The following is a 22,021-nucleotide window of genomic DNA, read 5'->3' on the forward strand; positions in this document are numbered from 1 at the left end:
GTAAGCAATTGCATAATCCAATCTACTCTTAATTTTGTTTTTGACGTAATCTATAATTAATAAAGTGGAATATGCAGGAAAATCTAAAATGACTTATTTTTTGTATTGGGATATAAGCTTTAATAGAGTAGCCTATGATAAGCAAGGTAAAGTAAGGAATAGGAAACGCAAGTAAGAGAAAGTAAGTAATCTTTACGTTCAGTAGCTTACACTACTAATCAAAGGTTTCAGTCAGTAAGATTTTTTTTTTTTCTTTTAAGAAATTAATTTGGCAAGAACATGTTAAATTGATCAAATAAATGTTTTTTTTTTCTTTCTTTCTATTCATCAAAGAATCCTGGAAAAAATGCATCATGGTTTCCACAACTTTTTTTAACTTGAATAATGTTTTTTGAGTAGAAAATCAGCCTATCAGAATTATTTCTGGATCATGTGACACTGAAGACTGAAGAGACACTGAAACTTGGATGATTAGAACTGCATATGATGATTTAGCACAGCAGTATTCTGATCTTAGTGAAGCTTTAACAGGCTTTTAATTTGGTTCTGCAGTATGTGCACATGATGACTGGTCCTTTTGTTTCCCCTCGTTTCTCAGCACGTTGTATTTGTGGTGAAATTCTTCGTGGCGTGGCTGATTCCAGATGTGCCGTCAGACGTGAAAGCACGTATAAAGCGCGAACGCTTTCTGGTTCAGGAATATCTGCACAACTACGAAGTGGAGAAACTCAAGATGCAGCTGAGCCAGAGTTTCTGCCTGGCCACAGAAACAGCCTCACTGCTGCCCTCTAGTCCTAGTAAACACCAGGTGGTTTCTGAATGTATTTGAACATCCCTGAGCCCTCAGGACTACGCAAATGTACTGCACCCTGCAAAGCATGGAGGAATCAGATCTTCGGGACCTCTTCCAACATTTATTGAAAACAACTGCCAGAACTTTTACAAGGAACCACACGCCTAACCGTTAAACAAATCTGCAGCTTTTTTTCTGCTTGCAGTTTATAGGAGAACAATACAGTTTCTTTTACATGTCCGGGGTGCACTTATATAACTGCACTTTTTCAATGAAGAAAGGCTTGGAGACGGATCACAGTGATTTAAACAGCAGTCCCTCTGGAATGCAACCTGATGCTGCTCATGTTGCCTCAAGAGCAAGTTGCTGCGAAGGCAACTTAAGAATAATCGATATGACATGTTTTTAGAAGGCAATAAAGCTTTTACGTACGTCCAGCTTGTTGCCATTCCATTTTTCTTTTGCAGATGTAATCTGCATGTTTCGCCCTGTATGTCTGACTGTGAAAGAGGTACATGTAGACTGTATGTATCGTCTTTTTTGCTTTTAATTTTCTGATATATCAGGGGTTTTGTTTTGCTGTTTTTTGGGGGCATGTGAGATTTAAGCTAATATTTGTTTTTATCCAGTGGATTTTACCACTGTTGTTATTTTCCCTTAAGAAACACAGAATTACGTAATCGTTCCTGTAGTGCTTGTACTATCTTGTTTCTCAGAGTATTTATATTTTATTGTTGCTAATTAATGCTGTACCTTGTAGAAAATTGGTCACCCACACATTTTGTTCAGTGTAATATTAAAATGTAATTTTTTTTATTATTTTTTTTGTTATTATTATTATTATTAGCTTTCTTCAAAGATGTATTTATTACTTCAGAGTAATCATATAACTGATTTATTATCTGGTTGGAAGGATGGATTGTGAAAGAATTGTGTTTTCACCAGATTAAGCTCTGTAATGACTTGCTACGTATTTTCTGATGCAGAAATCAGAAACTCAAGCCATTATGCATCACCTCATTCTGCAAGAGTTTGTCAATGTTTGCACATATCGTATATCTGAGGCTTTTTAATCATGACTAGAAGAACTAGTCTTTTTATTTTTACTGTAACTGATTTCTGCACAAATGCACTTAACAGGATTAGTTCAGATTTTTGTAATCAGTTCTCTGTGCATCAGTGAGATATTCACTCGGATAACTGCATTTGATATTACGGCAGTGATGGGACAAATTAATTCAGTGAAACAGGCTTTCAGAGTATCCCATGTAAGACCTAGAATAACACCTGTTGGTTTATACATGCAAAAGGACAAAAAAAAAATGACATCAGTTTTGAAGTGAGTGAATTGAAGAGATCAAGTGTTTCCTGCTGTATTACTGACCTGGTGCAAAGAGATTTTGGTTTAAAATTTTTGAACTGCCCCATCAACATTTCAGATGTTTGGTTACTACATTCTGAACACTATTCACTCAGCACCAACCATCCTTTACATGGACTTGGAACAGTTTGAAAAGAATGCTAATATTATGTCCCAGATGATTGACTTTTTAAAGTGTCTTATCAGTTCAACTACATGTGTACACAACATTTTGTGAGCCATACCTGTTCATTTCACAGAAATCTGTTATAAATTCTGTTTTTTGTTTTTTTTTAACCTGTTGAGTGATTCATACTGTCTTTCAAAAATCTTTTATGGATAATACAATTACAGTTTACAGAATTATTCTGATTAATATCTGTTGCTATACTTGTAAACAAAGTTTTATCCAAACCAATACACAATATACGTACTTAGTGTGACTATTTAATGAATGTGGCAGGGACATTTTAAAAATATCTAAAATTAATAATAATAAAAAATTCCACTTAGTTTAGGATTTTTTGTGTGTGTTCAGATGAGACCATGTCATCCATGCCTTTGCCTTAATTATTTTCTTTGACAAAGATACTTGTATATGTGTATTTTTATTTGGCCTTCAAATGTTTACAGAATGAGTTGCATGAAAGCCGTGTGAAAAGGGAAGTGTGAATAATCATGAATCAATACTTTAAAAGAAATTCTTGTTTGCATTCCAGTGACTAGAACGTGCCAAAATAAAGTGATTGAAGTATATCACGTGTTTAGCACTTGTTGGGCGTCCTCTGCAGTACAGTAAATGAGCACCAGATGGCGCCTGCGCCTCACTTAGCGCGCCATCATCAACCTGTTGTGTGCCGCTTTCAAGAACGCACAGTGTCGCAGCAGCGCAGTTAATTCCCTACGTAGAGCTCTGATTTAGCAGGATATCAAAATAATAATTATGATTTTATCAAAGTAACATCAAAATGTCTTTCTAAATGTCATTAGAAACACACTTAAATTCAAAATTATCTGTATTGGCTACGAATTTGGCACTCGTACAGACAATAGCAATTTTTATTTCTGCTGTGGAGGACATTGAAACAGAAAGAGGGAGTGGGACTGCGAGGTAGCCTATGTGTGAATTATTAATACGCTTTCCTTCACACCAGCACACGCACTTGGAGGGGGGAAACACCCCTCATTCGGTTTCCATAGCACCGCCCCCAGGAGGCTTGCACGGCCTTTGATGGAAAACAAGCTATAGGTATAAAAGCACAAATGTAGAAACTTCGAATGTCACGTCACGTGTCTTTCATATGCACCTCGAAAAACTATCATTTGCCGCACGTGGAACATAATTCACAGCATCTAAAGACAAAATCAAAGAAAATGTGAATGGAATGTGTACATTTTCCGCCCTCTCTAACCCCTCCCAAAGCAGTGAACCGCTGCTGGCACTCTGACGGGAGTGATCCGCCTCGCGCACAGCACACTGCTAGTTGGCAAAGGAGTGGCGGCGGGAGCTCGCGCCGCTCTGAACGCGAGACTGTCGCTGACCTTGGTGCTGGAAGCTTTTCACCTCCTTTAACTGTCACTTTGCACCTTAAAAAGTGATATTACGAGACAGGGAACAGGACCAGTTTTTCCTTTTCACTCTTATTTGATCATACATCGTTTTTATTATTATTAGCCTATTATTTGTTTTTTCAACTCGTTTTGAAGCGAACGTTAATTTGTTTACTCAAATCTGAGATGGCATCGCGTGCCCTTATCGCGCGCAGGGCAGTTTTTGAGTTTATAATTATGAGTAGACAGAGCCAGACCACTTCTGATATCTCTCTTGTGTAGGCGGATTTTTCTCGTCGCCCTGTGAACACCGTCGTGAATTTTCCTCATCCGTCTTACTGAATCATTGATCTGCTGGGTATCGGTCCGGTATGCTCTTTCATCACACACTGTGACATGGTACTTTAACATTACCGGGAAAAAACGAGGGATTATCACATTTGGACATGGAGACTCAGAGGGAGCCTGGTTTTATGCCCAGCAAAGAGGGGCTGAAGCAACTAGCGGGGAAGACACTGGGGCACGTGTACAAGTAAGATATTTTAACATTATCCAATTGATTAAGTTATTATATAATAATAATAATAATATAGGCCTGCATATGTGCGTGTTGTGGCTCTAAATACATATAAACTCTAACTATAGCTATAACTGAACAGAAAATCACGAATTTGTTGCTTGTTTGATCTGTTCAATAACGAGTTTCCCCAGTCGGTTTTGGCGTCACGCCTCACGGAGACGTGCAGAAAATTATGTAATTCTGCATAATCTTGGGAGGAGGGGATGGAAGCATGCAAGTTTTTTTTAATCTTTAAAGGTTGTCACTATTAAAATGCATTTTCGACTGGATAGTAATCGTTCAATTAGAGAATCCCCTGGAGTGTCTCTTCTCATTCACATAATACCTGCAAAAAGACCACGACTGAAATCATATGAGAAACTAATTATTTAGCGCTGCTCCTCGAAATGTTGTAATTTTTGTGCGCGTTTTTTTTTAAAAATTAAACCTTCAAAATAAAAACTTTTTATAATCAACCGCCTCGACCATATGAACGAATCTCTTTACCTTTCCTCCATCACTACCTCTAATACACACGTCTCCTCATATTTCATTTTTCGTTTACGCATAGAAATTTCTGTAGTTTCTGAGTATTTTCCAGAATACTAGGACATTTTCTTTTATTTGTCTACTGGAATTGAAAAACTGAATTGACAATCATAAAGCAGTTAATGTGCATTTTATGCAGTTTACAAGTGCAAAATATTACAAAATAAAATGCGTTTAATTTAATTCCGTCACATGTGCTAATGAAATCATATGCATGAATCGAAATGTATGACATTTTTTATTTCTTTAAAAATATATACATCTACATTTTTGCGCATTAATTTGTTGAATCTATCTTCAAATAATAGCTTATGTGTTTTCATTAAATAATAGCCAAAAAATGTAAGCAAATAACTCTCTTTTTGGATACCTATGGCACTGGTATAATAATATTAATATCGTGTTAGTGAATATCAGTGGACTTTAAGCTGTGTGAATGTAAATAAGGTGAAGGTGAAGGGAATGCTGCAATGCGGTACAGTGCGCTTTACAGCAGCACACGAAGCCTATATGGAGTTTACATAAAAAATATCTGTGGGGGGAAAAAAAGAGAAAGAAATAATGCAAATTATTCCTGCAGGCCATTTTAATAACTATTGTCTAAATCTATCCGTGCAGTTTAGAGTAGGCCTACTAGTGAGAATGTCTCAATTAAATGAAATGAATGATATTTTGATTCGTTTGTACATAATAGATGATTGTTGCTTCAATAAAAGAGTGGATACAATTCCTAATAATTGGTTCTTCCGGAATCAGTCGTTTTGCTGTTAGTGTCCTACAAGGAGTCTGACAGTTTTCTTCTGATATATGCAGAGTGCTAGAAAGGAGGCAAAAACCTGGCGACAACATTGAATTGACCGAGGATGGACGGCCTACACAGACCAGCGAGAAAAAGCCACCTTTGTGCGACTGCACGTGCTTTGGACTTCCGCGCCGCTACATCATCGCCATAATGAGCGGCCTCGGGTTCTGCATCTCCTTCGGTATTCGGTGCAACTTAGGCGTGGCAATAGTGAGCATGGTGAACAACAGCACCGTTCACCTGAACGGAAAGATCGTCATCAAAGAGGTTTGTGCGCGTGGCACGCTTGGATTTTATACTGTATGTCCACGTCAGCTTCGTGACACCCCCACACACAGCTCACTCACACACACACACACACACACACACACACACACACACACACACACACACAAATGCACAGTCTCCGTCTGAAATCAATTTATGGAAAATAAATATAATAAAGGAAATATTCCAAAAGCATAATGATTTGTGTTTGTTAGAAAAAAAAGGCCCCACATACTAGCCTGGAAAATATTGAAAACAAGTAGGCTACTCATGCAAAAAAATTGACCTTGGTTATATCGGCCTCAAATTGATTAACTCTTCAGCTGGAAACTAATCCTTCGCTCTTGTCGTTTCATTTTTTGTGCGCAATAATCAATAAATATTTTGTTTGCTATGGGTTTACAAAAATAAAAGTTAATGTTTTCACAAATAACGAATGTCTATATTTTAACCTGTTCTTAGAGGTGTGTGGAAACGCGTGCGCATATTACCATGAGGATATTCACATTTTCAGTTGTCTCTCCTTTTGCAGACAGGATTTGCAACCTGATATTTTCTGTTATTTCTCTCCCATAGAAGGCAAAGTTCAACTGGGACCCGGAAATAGTTGGAATGATTCATGGCTCCTTTTTCTGGGGTTATATTGTGACACAAATTCCCGGAGGATACATTTCCTCTAGACTGGCGGCAAACAGGTAAACCTTCAGAAATAGAATATTTTATTCAGATTATTATTATCATTAGACCTATTATTATCTACCGTAATTGTATTAGGCTACTTTCCACATTGCAATAGAACATAAAATAGGCCTACTAAGGAAAAAGCCTAATGGTAACGAAAAAACATTAATAATTAATTATTAACACGTTTACAAAAATAAATATTCTATTATTATACTTTATTTTATTGATAAATTATATTATTGCGTTTTAAATGGATCATATGTTTGTCCCTAAACTAAGCCATTAAAATCATTGCAGCTAATGTGATAGGTGTCGTCTATCAAAGCAGCAGTTTCGCATAGAGCTTAAGCAAATATCAGGATTCTGCGTCCGCTGAAGGTAGAAACTGTCGCCAGCATCTCCAGGTGTTTTGTCAAGCCAACACGAAAGCGGTGCGAAAGCCTATACTGCCTGACAAGGAATTTCGTTCTCTTGTCGAGGCGTTTAAATTTATTGAACATTATTGAATGCAATAGGAGAAATAATTATTGGATAGTTTTAGTCATAAAATATATATTTTAAAATAAACCTAATATTTAAACAATGGAATCGAATTTGCATTTGCAAAACCGAGCTGCAAAGATTTGCTTGAGAAACGTGGTGCGTTTCTCATTTTGCTTGAGGACTACACAGGAACTAGCTGAGCCTATAGTGGTGACTACCGTGTAGCCTATTATTCAATCTGTACCTGTCATTGGAAGAAGAAGAGGATGATGGGAGGAGCTAATTTAGCACAAGTTCAACCCAACCTCCTATGTTTTATTGATTGATTGATTGACTGATTGATTGTTTAAAGACTTGTAAATGACACGCATTGAGTGTGAAATTAATTTCATTAATTTTATATCTAACTTTATTTGATGCATTATTATAATGCATATTGAGTCAAATTTGTCATAGAAAAACGAAGAAAGGAGAAAGATCTCTAATACGAACTTTTTATTTTGGAAAACGTCTCAAAACGTTTTTATTTGAAGGCAATGGTCAATTGGAAAGAAGGCATATAGGCTAATAAATCACTGCTGTAATTTTATTATTGTAATATAAACCTTAGCAAAACTATTTTTATTCAAGCTTTCAAGGTGAAAGTTAATCAAATAAATAAATCAACGCTCCAGACAGGCAGAGAGGTGGAGAGTTCATTGCTATGGTTGATCAGTCTGCTTGTGTTCCAGTGTTGCGTGAGTGGCAGACTGAACGCTGACCCGTCGTGTGAGTTGTAGGATTAGACTGTGGGAGCGGGTCTGTGGGGCATTCTCCACCTGTTAATGAGATCCCGGGGGAAACCGTGTCTAATCTGCTCAATGAGGGGGGCATGGCAACCAGCCTCGGACATGTTGCCAGAGGGTTTGGCCGTGCCTCATATATCACACAACAATTTATCAAAAATAATACTGCCATCTCGGTACCTGGAAATAATTTGAACATTGGACACAATGTGTTTTCACTAAAACATCTATGTTTGATGGTTTGGCTAACAGTGAACGAACCTTTTTTTTAATCAAGAATCTACAAATTAAAATGCTGTGCAATTATAGTTATTAACTCAGTACGTCAAATCTTTGACATAACTGTCGTTGCTGAAATTATACAACAGTTTTCAGTTCATATTGGTTGACGAGATTGAGATCTAATAGAATCAGCGAGTCTCGTGCAGGAGAACTCCCTCAATCCGATTAGCGAGTGCCGGTGGGAAAGAGGTGAGAGGGTCTCGAGCGCTACAAGACGTCAGGAAAATTGGAAATAAATGGAAGCCCTTATTTCTTCTGCTGGCATCACCCCGCGCGACCAATATCCCTTTTTTTTTTTTTTTTTTTTTTTTTTTTTTCATTTTTACAATTAATGAAGAACAGAACGCAGAAAGAAGATATTAATTGCACGTAGCTGAATAGATCAGCCTTAAACACGATAAATAATGTAGTAAAAATAAAAGAATTATGTTTTTTTTTTTCATTCTATAATGAAAACATGTTTCCATCTGTTATTCAGGGTATTTGGCGCAGCCATTTTCCTCACGTCCACACTGAATATGTTCATCCCCACAGCTGCACGTGCTCACTATGGTTGCGTCATATTCGTCAGGATATTACAAGGGCTTGTAGAGGTAAGAAAATACGATTTTCTCTCATTTGATTCTAATTGCTTGTTTGCTAATAACGATCTAATAGGCCTATCATAACCCTCTATAGGTATTCATATCTAAAATGTGGACACTTACATTTGGTCGATAATTTTCTATTTGTGCCATTTGTGGAAATTCTTACTAGATAAAGTCCATAGTCCTGCAACAATCAGTTATGGCCTGAGGATATTCTGAGAGAATTATAACCCAGGCTTTGTCTTTAGCACGGCTGTATTGATCTAGAGGCACATGTGCCTATACTTCCATCATGGCAACAATGTATATATTATTATTTCCCTTTGATTTATAACCAATGGAATATTAATTTGAATTTATTATGTGATGTAACATTTTTATAATTTGAAAATCTGTCTAAGCAAATTTGTTTGTGATATAAAACTGATGTGTAGTATTATTGTTCCCTAGGGTGTGACCTACCCAGCCTGTCATGGGATCTGGAGTAAATGGGCCCCTCCACTGGAAAGAAGCCGTCTAGCCACAACCTCTTTCTGTGGTAATTTCCATCTTTATTCTCTTTAAAACAAATATAGATCAGTGGACACTAAAGAAAACCATGCGTCACCATATTTTGTTTAGTTGCTATCTTAGTACCTCATTATTGTGTGCATGTTAAAATTTAAATATACATTTGTTGTTTATCCTCAAGAACTCTAGGAAACATTATTTATGCATGAACTGTACTTTCCTGTGTTGTTTTAATGCATATATTCAGCAGTTGAAAGTACATTCAGAAAGCTTTTTTGTTTCTTTGTTTAAAGACAATTTATTTCAGAGTATTTTTAATTTCTCCCATGGCTCTCGTCCTCTCTTGTTCTGTAGGTTCCTATGCTGGAGCTGTCATTGCTATGCCTCTAGCTGGGATCCTGGTGCAGTACTCTGGCTGGTCATCTGTTTTCTATGTCTATGGTACGAGTGGTTTGTGTGCACAATGATGTATGAGCCATGGTTATAGTGTAAAGCATCATTGTATGAGTGTGCTTAACGGTCTTGATGAGTGTATTTTAGTAAGTGTAGTATGGATTAACTCACTGATGCTGAGTATTGATTTTTCCTCTGATGCTGCCATGTGTCTATCCTCTGACACTGAATCTGCCTGTCCCTCTGCCAAGAATTAGTACGCTCTGTCTGGAAAGCAATGAACTGTAATCCATTTAGTTATATGAGGAGTTTTCAGTCAGCTGATCTTCCTGTCCGCTTCTTATCTGGCATCATTTTATGATGTTGTCTTTTAAGATCAGCATCTAAGAATTGTTCGTTTCTCTTTAGGGTGCTTTGGGATATTCTGGTATATGTTTTGGATCTTGGTGTCATATGAGAGCCCAGCTGTACATCCCACCATCAGTGCTGAAGAACGCTGCTTCATTGAGGAGAGCATCGGAGAGAGCGCTAAGCTGCTAGGTCCTGCAGAAGTGAGTGACCCCAAACATAATCATACTCCAAACGTCTGGCTGGAAAAACTGAACGATTCAAGTCCTCTTTTTAAAAAGAGACGGCTTTACTAATGGAATAACATCCCTTCTCATGCAAACCTATAATTAAGCAGCACTCTATAATGATCTGTAATTCTAATACTCATTTGTTGCTTGACACAAATCTAATTCACATATTATGGTTGTGCTTTGAAAGATTGTAGAGTTTAACAGTAAAGAGCATAATGTGGCATTGTCAATTTCACTTGACATCAGGCTAAAATTACCACAAAGATTCTGATCTTTGATGGAGAGAGCTGAGACAAGCTGAGACAAGTGTACAAAGTGTAAAACTGGTTTTGAGTGATTAGCAATTTGATAGAGGGTAAATGAAACCATAAAACTATTTAAAGTGCTCCTATTATGCTATTTTAAAGGTTTCTAATTTTATTTAAGATCTCCTACAATAGCTTTACATGCATCCAAGGTCAAAACAAATTTCATTTTCTTATAATATACATTACATTTGCACATCACCTCTTTTTTCACAGTGTTTGAAATGGCTCGATAAAGGATTCAGTCTCTCTTAACTGCTCCTTTGCAAGAGCTTTTTCTGCTCTGATTGGTCAGACAGCCCAGTTTATTGTGATTGGTCTACCGATTACAGTGAGTCGGAAACTAAACGTCTATTACCATATCGGAATTTTAGCTCCAGAGGCTCCCTCAGCTCTTGTATACATGAACCGTAACAATAGTGTGGGTTTTACCGTATCAATTCCTGCACAGGTCATCATCCATTGGAAGTACATGCAATGTGGATTTTCAGTGGAGAAAACAGCGTCTTCTAGACACGTTGACGACACCACTTGTTGTCACAAAGTACTAAGTAGACACTGTTTGCGGCAATGAAGGCCATAGGCTGGTGTTATGCAAATTTGTTACAAACCTACGTAGATATGTTACGGATGTGAGACTGGAATTGGTGATGACTCATTTCGACTTCGGTCACATTTTCTTTCAAGACACAATAACTATTTGTTGTGCACTTTGATCTTTCAAACTTTGACATTCTCAAACAACTATATTACACACACTGCATGAAAAGTAATATTTAAATAAGCATAAAGGCTGAACTTTAAAGTGCCCCTATTATGCCATTTTTAAGGTTCCTAATATTGCTTTGGGATTCTCCTACATGCATGCAAAGTCAAAAAACATTTTTGTTTTCTCTTATTATACATTTAAAATCACCTAATTTCTCAAAGATTCTTTCAAAAGATTCATTTGAAGTAGTTTGAAGATTCCGTCTCTCTAAACCCCTCCTTTACACAAGCCTGCTATACTCTTATTGGTCAGATGGCCCAATCTGTTGTGATTGGTCTACCACGGACAGCGCATACTGAATTACAGTTCCGGAGCCACGTTGGATTGTATACATGCATCCATACATTTATGGACAGAAAAGATGGCAAAGAGCAAGCTGGTCCAAACTGGGTACTGACCGATCTTTCAAGAGCAAGTGTTTTACAAATCCCACATTGAACTCGCCAAAATTTAAGAAACAGTTGACAGTAAAATGATGAGAACACAACAAAAGATTGGGATTGTTCTGCTGTGGTATCGTTGAAAAAATGAATTTTAACCACTGATTCTTCACAGCCTCATCGTTCAGAAGTGTAAATAAAACAAATTTACTTTCAAAGAGTAGGACAGTGTCTTCTCGACATGATGTTAAATTATTTTTTATTAACAAAGTTTGGGTGGAGTACATTCAGATAATTATCCTAATTAACACGAGTGGAGAGAATTCAGTTAATCAACTCAATTAGCGATAAGAGGTATATATACAGCAGACTTACCTCTGTTTCCGATTTTGGAGCCCTCCCCCCGGACAGCACGCCAAATACGCATAACCTTTACTCTACTTAATTATATGTAAGTGTGAACTCACGAACCATACGAAAAAGCTACAGTGTTTGAGGCCCAGTCAAGTTGTTCTCAGGCAGACAACGTTGAACATGGATTTGAATTTCTGATGACTCGTTTAGGCTTTGTTCAGAGACAATTCTTTCTACAACTTTATTTATATTCATTTTATAACTTTGCAGATCATTTACATTCACAGACAGATACAGTACACATTGCATGAAAGGTAATATTCGAAAAAGCATAATAGGGGCACTTTAAGTCAGGATGTGTTGAAAACAATGAGGAGATAAAAGTGTGGCCACCAAAAAATTATGCTTTTTACGTATAAACTTATTTTGCAAATCTATTGTGGATTTTAAGATTTTAGAGGCCGAGATATTCAGTGTCACTACAGGTCGCTAAAAGGTGATTTTGTCATCATATGAGGACATTTAATTAAATAATTAAAAGTTTAAAGAACCAACAAAGACATATCAGAGAAGTTTTGCACATCAGTTGTTTTGATTCTATAAAATTTCACTCAGCTATTTTGATTTCTTTGACTTTGGTGTAAATGCAATGCTCTCCCTGAGAACATCAAGAATCAGAAATGTTGATTAATGCTTGCAGCATCAAGACATGACAGATAAAATCATTAGCAGTAGGGGTTTTATTGTAACACTTCACTCCATGTGCTGCAATACTAATTTCTCCCACAGAAATACAAGACACCTTGGAAGAAATTTTTCACATCCATGCCTGTCTATGCAATCATTGTGGCCAACTTCTGCAGGAGTTGGACCTTCTACTTGCTGCTCATCAGCCAGCCTGCATACTTCGAGGAGGTGTTTGGCTTTGAGATTAGCAAGGTAATTTCAGTTTACCTTTTAAATTGGTATTTGTTTTATACAAACTGCATGATTGATTAAAAAATGAACAATTATTTAATCAGCAATTGGGTCAAAATGGCTAGCCTTAGTGTCTAAGTTGCATAAGATTTTTGTCTATAATTCCAGTGTGCATCAGTAAATGGGTGACCTTTGTCATTCCCTAAGGTCTAAAATAGGTTGATGAATTATTCATTGTGAATAGTTCATGATGAATTATTCATTAATCATTTATTGGTGATTTAAGTCTTGCATCTCATTTTGCTCTTGTTTTCTCACTTCCTACAGTTAAACCTGCAATCATGTCTTTAAATCTATTTATAGAATTAACATACTAATTAATGGTGATGCCTTGCATATTACAGTAATATTACATCAATTTTATTTTTATCACGTTTATGCAGTATTTCCTATAAATGCGTCATAATGGTTGTGACCATGTAAATTTAAATTTTAGTTTATATTAGACTTTGGACTTTTCTCTCTGTTAAATGAAAAACATTGGTCAATGGCTATGCTTTCATTCTGCAGTGTGTTTTCAATAAGATGCTTCTGAGCCTGACGGCTGCTGTCTTATTCAGGTTGGCATGCTGTCAGCCCTGCCCCATCTGGTGATGACCATTATAGTACCCATTGGGGGACAGATAGCTGATTACCTTCGCAGCAAAAACATCCTGTCAACTACTACAGTTCGGAAGATCATGAACTGCGGAGGTGAGTGGAGCCTATTGCAGGAGCACACACAGAGCCATACAGCTCCTCCATGGCTGAATTTTGGTTAAGTCCATGTGAACTAAATGAGATTTTTTCATCAACCTAAATATTCACAATTTTTTCAGTATATCTACTAAATATATTTTTATTGTTATATATTTGTCCATTTTAGCTTAGTGAATTGATCATCCACATGTTTTTATCTTTGACAGGCTTTGGTATGGAGGCCACTCTATTACTGGTTGTTGGTTACTCTCACAGTAAAGGGATGGCCATTTCATTCCTTGTGTTGGCTGTCGGCTTCAGTGGATTTGCAATATCAGGCAAGTCTTTGGGGAAACAATATTTATGATTTAATATTTTGCCTTGCAAACCTGCCGTTTATTAACAACAATGACCAGAAAAAGCAGCAATAAAAAGCAACTATACACAGCCAGGGAACAGCCTTATTTAACAAAATACCTTGTTCTCCTTTTATCACTCAAACACGCTCTTCCTCCACTGCAGCTAGGAAGGAATAAATCGTTCTGCTGGACTTTTTAAATAATTCATACACACTGTCCCCTGAGAGCAGCCTTACAAGCAGCACATCCAGACAGAGCTCTCAGTGAGGGAGGAGCTAGAGACATCTCCGCTCTACAAGATGGCTGCTCTTTCTATTTTTAGTCTGAATATCCAACATCATGTTAGAGATACTGAAAAAAAAGTGCACTCTTGATGCAGAACAGTATAGAACAGGAACGTAGTGTTTGAAAATGCCATCCTGTAATGTTGTTTGTTGCAGTGTTATTTTAGTATCACTTATATACTATTATAGTTTTTGTTCATATTTTGAATAAGATCATATTTAAAAAAAAAAAAAAGTCTATATAATTTTATTAAGTCTTAGATTTTAGTTTTAGTTATTTTAGTACTTCAACTTCACGAAAATGAGAAATGTTGGAAACTAGCTGAAATAAAGTTAATGTTTTTTTATATTTTATTTTATTTCAGTTAATGTTTGTTTAATGTAATGAAAATATTTTTTAAAGGTTTTAGTTTTAACGATAATATCCCTGGTTTGTTGTAATTAATGCAGTGCCAAAAATTGTCACAATTGTCAGATGTTAATAAAATGTAAACCTCTATTTTCCATCAGGTTTTAATGTCAATCATTTAGACATTGCTCCTCGCTATGCCAGTATCCTCATGGGAATCTCTAATGGAGTGGGAACTCTGTCAGGAATGGTGTGTCCTCTTATAGTGGGTGCCATGACCAAACACAAGGTAAGACCACTTTGAATTGTCAGGATTTTCGAATTCGAATTCTAGTACTGTGTTTGGACTGAATGGATAATGCCTTGAATGGCTGATGTTGTAGCATATTTGTTATCTTGATTTGTTTCTATTATATATATGAAATATACATTATATTGTGATTTTAAAAGGTTTTGTATGACAAATTTTTAAATCTCTCTCCCTACTGATTGTCAAAAGTGCTCCCGCATGTTTATTTCATGTGTTATTCTTGCAGCTCCCAGGATGAGTTTCTTTATGTCAATGAATTCCTGACAACTCTTTTATCCTTTCAGACCCGAGAAGAGTGGCAGTATGTGTTCCTTATCGCTTCCCTGGTGCATTATGGTGGTGTAATCTTCTATGGCATCTTCGCCTCGGGGGAGAAGCAGCCGTGGGCAGATCCGGAGCTGACCAGTGACGAGAAGTGTGGTTTCATTGATGAAGATGAGCTGGCTGAAGAAACGGGGGACATCACCCAGAGCTACGGTGCCCTGGGAGGTCCAGCCAAGACCTACGGTGCCACCACACAGTTGAACGGAGGATGGGCAGAAGGATGGGATAAACGAGAGGTGTTTGTACAGGATGGTGTGGAAGAAGAGGGTTATGGATACAGGCAGGGTGGGGATTACTCTTAGACCTTGCAAATCACACACACACACAGTCTGATGCACACATAAACATACAGTGGTGCAAAAAAAGTATTTGGATACACTTGGATACAAGTCCCAGTTGAAAAACGTGTAAATTCCATTGCATTAAATAACAAGATATCAAACCAAGTGCAATCTGCAGCAAATCAGCTTTTCTTTAGTGGATGTATGAAGTGTCCATTTGAAGTGTCTTCATTTTGAAAAGAAAAAAAATGTATATGTATGTAGTTACATATAAATAATGTATATGATATATCGTTATATCATCAACCCTAACAAACTTGTTTAAAAAAAATCTAATGTAATGACATTTATACATTTTAACTATGACTTAAACATCCAGATACTTTTTGAGCCACTCTACATACAGCACAGTATAAAAAATATATCCCCACACTGTAGATTTTGTAGTGTCTGTGAGTTCTCAAAAAAGATTATCGATTAACATGTACAAAACCCTAAAAATTGTTGGTTGTTTGCACAAATTTAAATGAACAAATCTTACATTTAAATATGGATTTAAATGTGTCAATTATACAAAGGAGATATTACATATCAAAATTGGTTAACTTTAAATGTTCTACGTATTAAAAAAGAGTAACTTCATTTCAAGTGCAATCACACATTTTTCACCTCGTTATTCTGAGCCTTTGCAAAATAGAGACGCCTTTAGAGTTAGTCAGGCAACTGGCTTCCAGAACTGAGGCTCAGATAATGAACCTGTCTGGAGTCATCAATGGAGAAATACTGCTGTAGAGAATTCCAACCAAGCAACTGGTTTCCACTGTCTTTTTTCTGATTGCACTGAGAGAGCTGTACAATGTCATTTGAACAGCACAACAAAGCGAGTTTGTTTATAACTCATGATGTGTTACTTGTCCATCGTATAAGTCATGTTTCTGAGAGATTAAAGAGGACTTTGGTCTTTGACACTGCAGATAAAAAAGCACAGTTGATAACATAAAAGCAACAAAAAATGTTTCTCAAGCTCAGCAGGTTATTTCAATTGGATGGTGCTGTTGAATTTGGTGTTTGATGTAATAGGTGAAACTTGGGAAGGGGTTCGATTTTAGATAATTGGAAATGCCTGGAAACATTATCGCAAGAGCAACAAAAAGCAAAAGCACAGAGTGTCAAAGCTACAGACTCTTTAAATTCCATTCTTTTAACTCCATGCCATTTTGACATCTGTGATTGTTCGTTATGCATGGGATAAAATTGTTTTTGTTTTTATAAATGTTGTCTTTTTATTATTATTTTACTATAACTATGTTCTTTTACTTCACTAAACTGTTACTGATATGTCCATTTCTTTGCACAATTAACCAAAGGTAACCTGTAGTGTGGGATTTTAGCTGGGATGGGGGTAAAAAGTGTCCATTGGGAAAACAAGAGAGAACCTGTTTAAGGGCTGATATAGTCCTAGCAGCAGGTAATAACCATATTCAATGTACAAAGCAATAAAGCCATGGTAACAGTTACTTAACAGTCACTTCATCCAAAAATATGAAACACGTTAGCACATTTAACTGTAATCATTTTGGTTTAAATGTTTTGTGATGACAATTAAAAAAAAAAAAAAGAAACGATTAAACAATTACTTACTGTTAAAGTATATAAAATATATATATATATATATATATATATATATATATGAAAATATATTTAGATTTAGTAAGAGTCCAGTGCAACTCTCTTTACTGTGAAGAGTTTGTGTGCTGGACCCACTCACCAGAAGAGAATGATTCTTAAGTGTCACCTGCAGCTGCGTCCCGTGTGAAACTTTTACCGGGTCCTCAGCTCCGCAGGTGGCCGCACCTCTGTAGTCGTCCTGTATGGTTGCCAGTGGTTGCTTTTTGAGAGTATGTTGTTGTCGGGTATCTTTTACGTTAATCCTCTCTTTTTGTCCTTCCCCATTGTTTCTGGTCTGTGTTTTGTCTGTGGCTAGAGAAGCGCTTCTTTGCTCCCCTCTTCCCTCTTTTTGCATTTTCCCATTACTGTTACAATATTCAGTGACACCAGGATTGTGTGTAAAGGTATTCAAATATCTTCAAAAATGACAGTAATTTGCCTGATGATGTTGAGGTACCTTATTCTTGTTTCCTGCCTATGAGTGAAGTGTGAATATATGGCTTCCTTTTGCTGTCTTACTGTAAATGGAGAGGTTTGTTGATGTGAAATTAAAATGCTCTATATAGCCTTTTTTATATAAAATTATAACAAAATTGTACTCGCCTGTGTTGTTTTACTGTGACTCTATTAAGCTTTGCAGGCCAAAGACTCCCTGCTTAAAATTATGGCAAATTTACTGCCAGTATATTGGTGTCTGATTACAGTCGTCAAGCACAATGTATTTTGTCCAACTGTTATATGTCTGCATGTTGGTAAATCATATCCAAGTTTTTAGCCCCAACATTGGTTATCTGTCACGCATATAGCATCTGTGTCCTTTCCCTGCTCTAGTAAAATCAATATAAGTGCCCCTCGAGATCAGCAAAACCTATTGACCACACAAACCTCCTAATGGAGGCAGGAAGGAGGGGCTGCACTTAGAAGCTGTTTAGAGGATGTGTTCAGACTCAGACTCATCAACATCACTCATGCAGGAAACCTACTGCCCTCAGATACAGTATTGTGTATCGTTGGCCAAAAAAAAAAAAAAAAAAAAAATTAATGAATATTTTGAATAGTATTATTAACTAAGTTTAGAATTTTTTTTTTAGCATCCAGTGCCTGCAAATTTCCCTCAAACATTTGATCTTTAACAAAAGTATGGTCGATTTGTTTATATGGACAGTTTAAGTCTGTTTGAGCCTATGCCAGTACTTTCAGATAGATGAAAATCCACAGTCCTCTGATTCTGACACATCCGCATCCCTGCAGAACATCACACAGTAAGAGAGGTGCAAATGAGACACTCGTCTGCCAGACACGGCCAGAAAATGTCCTTCACACTAGCTTTAGAGGTTGTGACCTTAGTAGTAGTTTTTTTGTTTTGTTTGTTTTGTTCCAGCGTTATCTATCTATCTATCTATCTATACAGACCATCGGGAGATAATTATTTGGCTATTATATTGGAGTATACAGCAAAGGAAAAAAGGATTTTTGTACGAGTTACGAGTTTCAGATGTCACAAACATCCTCCACAGGCTGGAACACAGCCCAGCGGCACTGTGCATTCACTGCAGCAGTCAAAGTCAAGCTACAGTCTAGCTGGAGGAAACCGTCACAGTCTGGACTACTTCCAGCTTTACCCTTTCTCTCTGTTACATTGTGTAAGTCAGTTACTAATTGGATAACCTTTCCTTCAGCAGCTGATTTACATTATCAGATTGACTGAAGAAATGCGTTCACACTCGGGTGAACGTAATTGAAAGCTTGTCAATTGAGTGTGGACGTGTAATTGCTCTGAGTGAGGTTTTGTTCAAATGCCACAAACAAAGATGCACACCTTACTATTTGGAGACTTGAAAGGGTTAGTTCACCCAAAAATGAAATTTCTGTCATTAATGACTGACCCTCATGTTGTTCCAAACCCGTAAGACCTTCGTTCATTTTTGGAACACAAATTAAGATATTTTTGATGAAATATATGACTCGTCCATAGACAGCAATATAACCAACACTTTCAAGGTCCAGAAAGGTACTAAAGACATTCTTAAAACCGTTGACGTGACTGCTGTGTTTCAACCTTAATTTTATGAAGCGACAAGAATACCTTTTGTGCGGCATGTGTGCAAAAACAAAAATAACGACTTTATTCAAAAATAGCTGCATTCCATTCGACAGGGTCCCTACGCAGTGTTCACTGCTCCCTACTCCCTGAGCACGGTATATCAGTTGAAGTGGACTTCGCTGACAACAATCGCTCATTTGGGACGCCCTGCAAACGTCATCAAAGAAAGTCAATGACGGTGTCGCTCAGATTATGATATAACAAAAATAAAAAGATATTTTAATTTACTTTCGAATTTAAAATGGACTCTTAACATATTTGAAGCTGTAACTGTCATGCAATATGAAAATAAATTCTCATTTGGTTAACTGTAGAAATGTATTCTTAAGCCGCGGTCACACTAGACTTGGAATGTGCGAAATTTCTTCGGATGGTGTAACGGTCGTGATATGACGTCACGGTCTACAGCGTCTCTTTTATAAACATGAATTCAACACACAACTTAAAATAATACATTCAAAATGTAAAAATATAGAACCTACTCCACTTTACTGCAAAAATATAATTCTTTTAATTCAGCCAAGAGGTCATGCCGTGACGAATTGATCTTCTACTGGTCGAACGTCTTCACGTGATGCGAATTCGCAGGTCAGAGTTCACCAAACTTGAACTTTGGAACGCAGCGAAATGCAAAATTTTTCGCACGAGCTTGCGTTTCCGGTCTGACGCATTCGCATGCGTTTGAATGGAAGTCAATGGAACGAAAAGTGCAGTGTGACCGCCCCTTTAATCCATGGATCTCATCTTGTGCGCTTTCTTTTCCACGCGCAGCCACATAGTAAACCATAGACTGTAAAAAAAGATGGACGATGCGACGCCGCTTCCTTACATTCTAATGAACTAAAGGTAAAACGGACGAATATGGGCGTTTACATGTTACGCAAAAACGTCAGTTTTGGAACCTGGGCATGCTCAGAAGGAATCATCAGTGGATCCCAGGGGCGGAGTCGCGGTATCAAACTTCCGCCCAGACGTCTGCGTCATCAAGATCAGATCGCCTGTTTTATTTGTTTTATTATATTGTTTATTATATTTTTATTTTCCTTCTCCCTTTTTCATTTGGCTTAAACAATGGCTTAATTACATCTGGCAATAAGGAATTTACATTTATTTGAATGTTTATTAATGCACAGTTCAACTAAATTACTGATAACTAGGTCAAAACAACATATCGTAATTAATGTATTCTAAATATATAAATTATACACAAATTAAAATTCTACTTGTAAAATAATATTCTGTTTCTAGAGCAATAATATTTTTGAAACCGCGGTCAAGTTGAACTAACTTTACAGCAGAATGATTGCTGTAGACAGTGCTCTTTAATTAACTAGAGTAAGGTTAGTTTTGTCCTGCTAATTATTATTTTATACCCATAAAAATAATTAGTAACTGCCAGATAACGATCACCTGCTTTTTCCCGTCATGTCTAACGTTAGGCGTGTTATCTTAACTAATAACGTTTAATAATTTGCTTATACAGCCCACATTTAACATGACCGAAAATAACTCAGCGATCCGTCAGATCCTGTAGGTCGGTTAGTAGAGTTTACTGCTGAACAGCTCCTTTTGTCAGTGAGAAATAACACAGAAATCGAAAATTAATAATTTATCTTCAATCTCCCCTGGAAGCTCCGACAGTCCTCAGAGAAGCTGTCAATCAACAGTAAATCACGAAGACATGCCCCTTTTCTATAGCATCAAATTGCTAGTTAAAATCAAACTGATCACAAAGCGAACAACTGAATATAAATCAGCGCGATAACAACTACCTTAAATGACCAAAACCATCTTTCGGAAAATTGTATTGTAAGAGTAATTCATTTTTTGTTATTTTGACAATTGCCATTTGTTTGCATTGAGAGGGCGGGGTTTATGACTTGTACTGCATCCAGCCACCAGGGGGCGATCAAAGAGCCCGCAGCTTCACTTTTCAGAACGTATGAGACACACCCGTAGTAAACACTTCTGAGGTAAATAAAGTAAAATAAAAAATGACTGCTTTTCAACACTATTACTTTGTCATGCCTATTCATACATTAAAATATGCAAATGTTACACTCATCGTCATAACCATTAATACTTTCGTAAAAGAATAACAAAATGTATGAATGCTCAATGTAAATTCCTCAATCGGAGAACCGTTTAAAAACTCTTTCAACGGCTCTGCTCCATCGTAGTTCTGACTGGTCACGCGGTGCGCAATGACAGTTGGGGGATTTTACCTCTGTACCTCCTGTGAAGTGATGTATCGATGTTCCCTTATTCCCTATGCCGTTCGCAGTGTCCTTCGAACTGAACATGTTCGCTCCCTTCGGAATGAAATCTCACTTAAGATGGCAAAATACCCTGTGAAGTCCACTTCGCAGTCCACTTACGGACGAATGGAACGCACCTAATATCTTCTTTTCTGTATCATTCTCATACGTTGTTTACGTCCAGCGATTCCAGGTTCTACTTCAGAACGCCTACTGATTATTGGCCGGCTCCTGCATCAGCATCACGTGCATGTGTCGTGTAGCTCATGTGTGCAGCATCGGCCAATACTGGTTGAAGGTTGAATCACTGCAGTCACGTGGACAATTTTAACAATGACTTTAGTACCTTTCTGGACCTTTAAAGTGTTGATTATATTGCTGTCAATGAACGAGTCACATACAACTCGGATTTAATCAAAAATATCTTAATTTGT

General features: G+C 37.0%; 2 protein-coding genes across 3 annotated transcripts in view; both read left to right on the forward strand.

Moving 5' to 3' along the window:
• ano5b (anoctamin 5b) overlaps positions 1–2,899 on the forward strand; it is a 34,242-nt gene extending 31,343 nt beyond the window's left edge. For both annotated transcript variants that reach the window (XM_067399462.1, XM_067399463.1), the window contains one exon: positions 599–2,899. In XM_067399462.1, coding sequence (XP_067255563.1) covers positions 599–829 — 231 coding nt within the window. In that variant the 3' untranslated portion in view covers positions 830–2,899. The remainder of the gene's footprint in view (positions 1–598) is intronic.
• A 762-nt stretch (positions 2,900–3,661) lies between these two features.
• On the forward strand, positions 3,662–16,953 carry slc17a6b (solute carrier family 17 member 6b). The gene is made up of 12 exons (XM_067400769.1): positions 3,662–4,236; positions 5,626–5,881; positions 6,458–6,576; positions 8,594–8,708; positions 9,153–9,240; positions 9,567–9,653; positions 10,014–10,156; positions 12,784–12,933; positions 13,533–13,665; positions 13,878–13,988; positions 14,804–14,931; positions 15,237–16,953. The coding sequence occupies exons 1-12, from the start codon at positions 4,151–4,153 to the stop codon at positions 15,576–15,578; spliced, it is 1,758 nt and encodes a 585-aa protein (XP_067256870.1). The 5' UTR covers positions 3,662–4,150; the 3' UTR covers positions 15,579–16,953.
• Positions 16,954–22,021: the final 5,068 nt, after the last annotated feature.

Source organism: Chanodichthys erythropterus, chromosome 11 (assembly GCF_024489055.1).
Source record: "Chanodichthys erythropterus isolate Z2021 chromosome 11, ASM2448905v1, whole genome shotgun sequence".
Classification (NCBI taxonomy): domain Eukaryota; kingdom Metazoa; phylum Chordata; class Actinopteri; order Cypriniformes; family Xenocyprididae; genus Chanodichthys; species Chanodichthys erythropterus.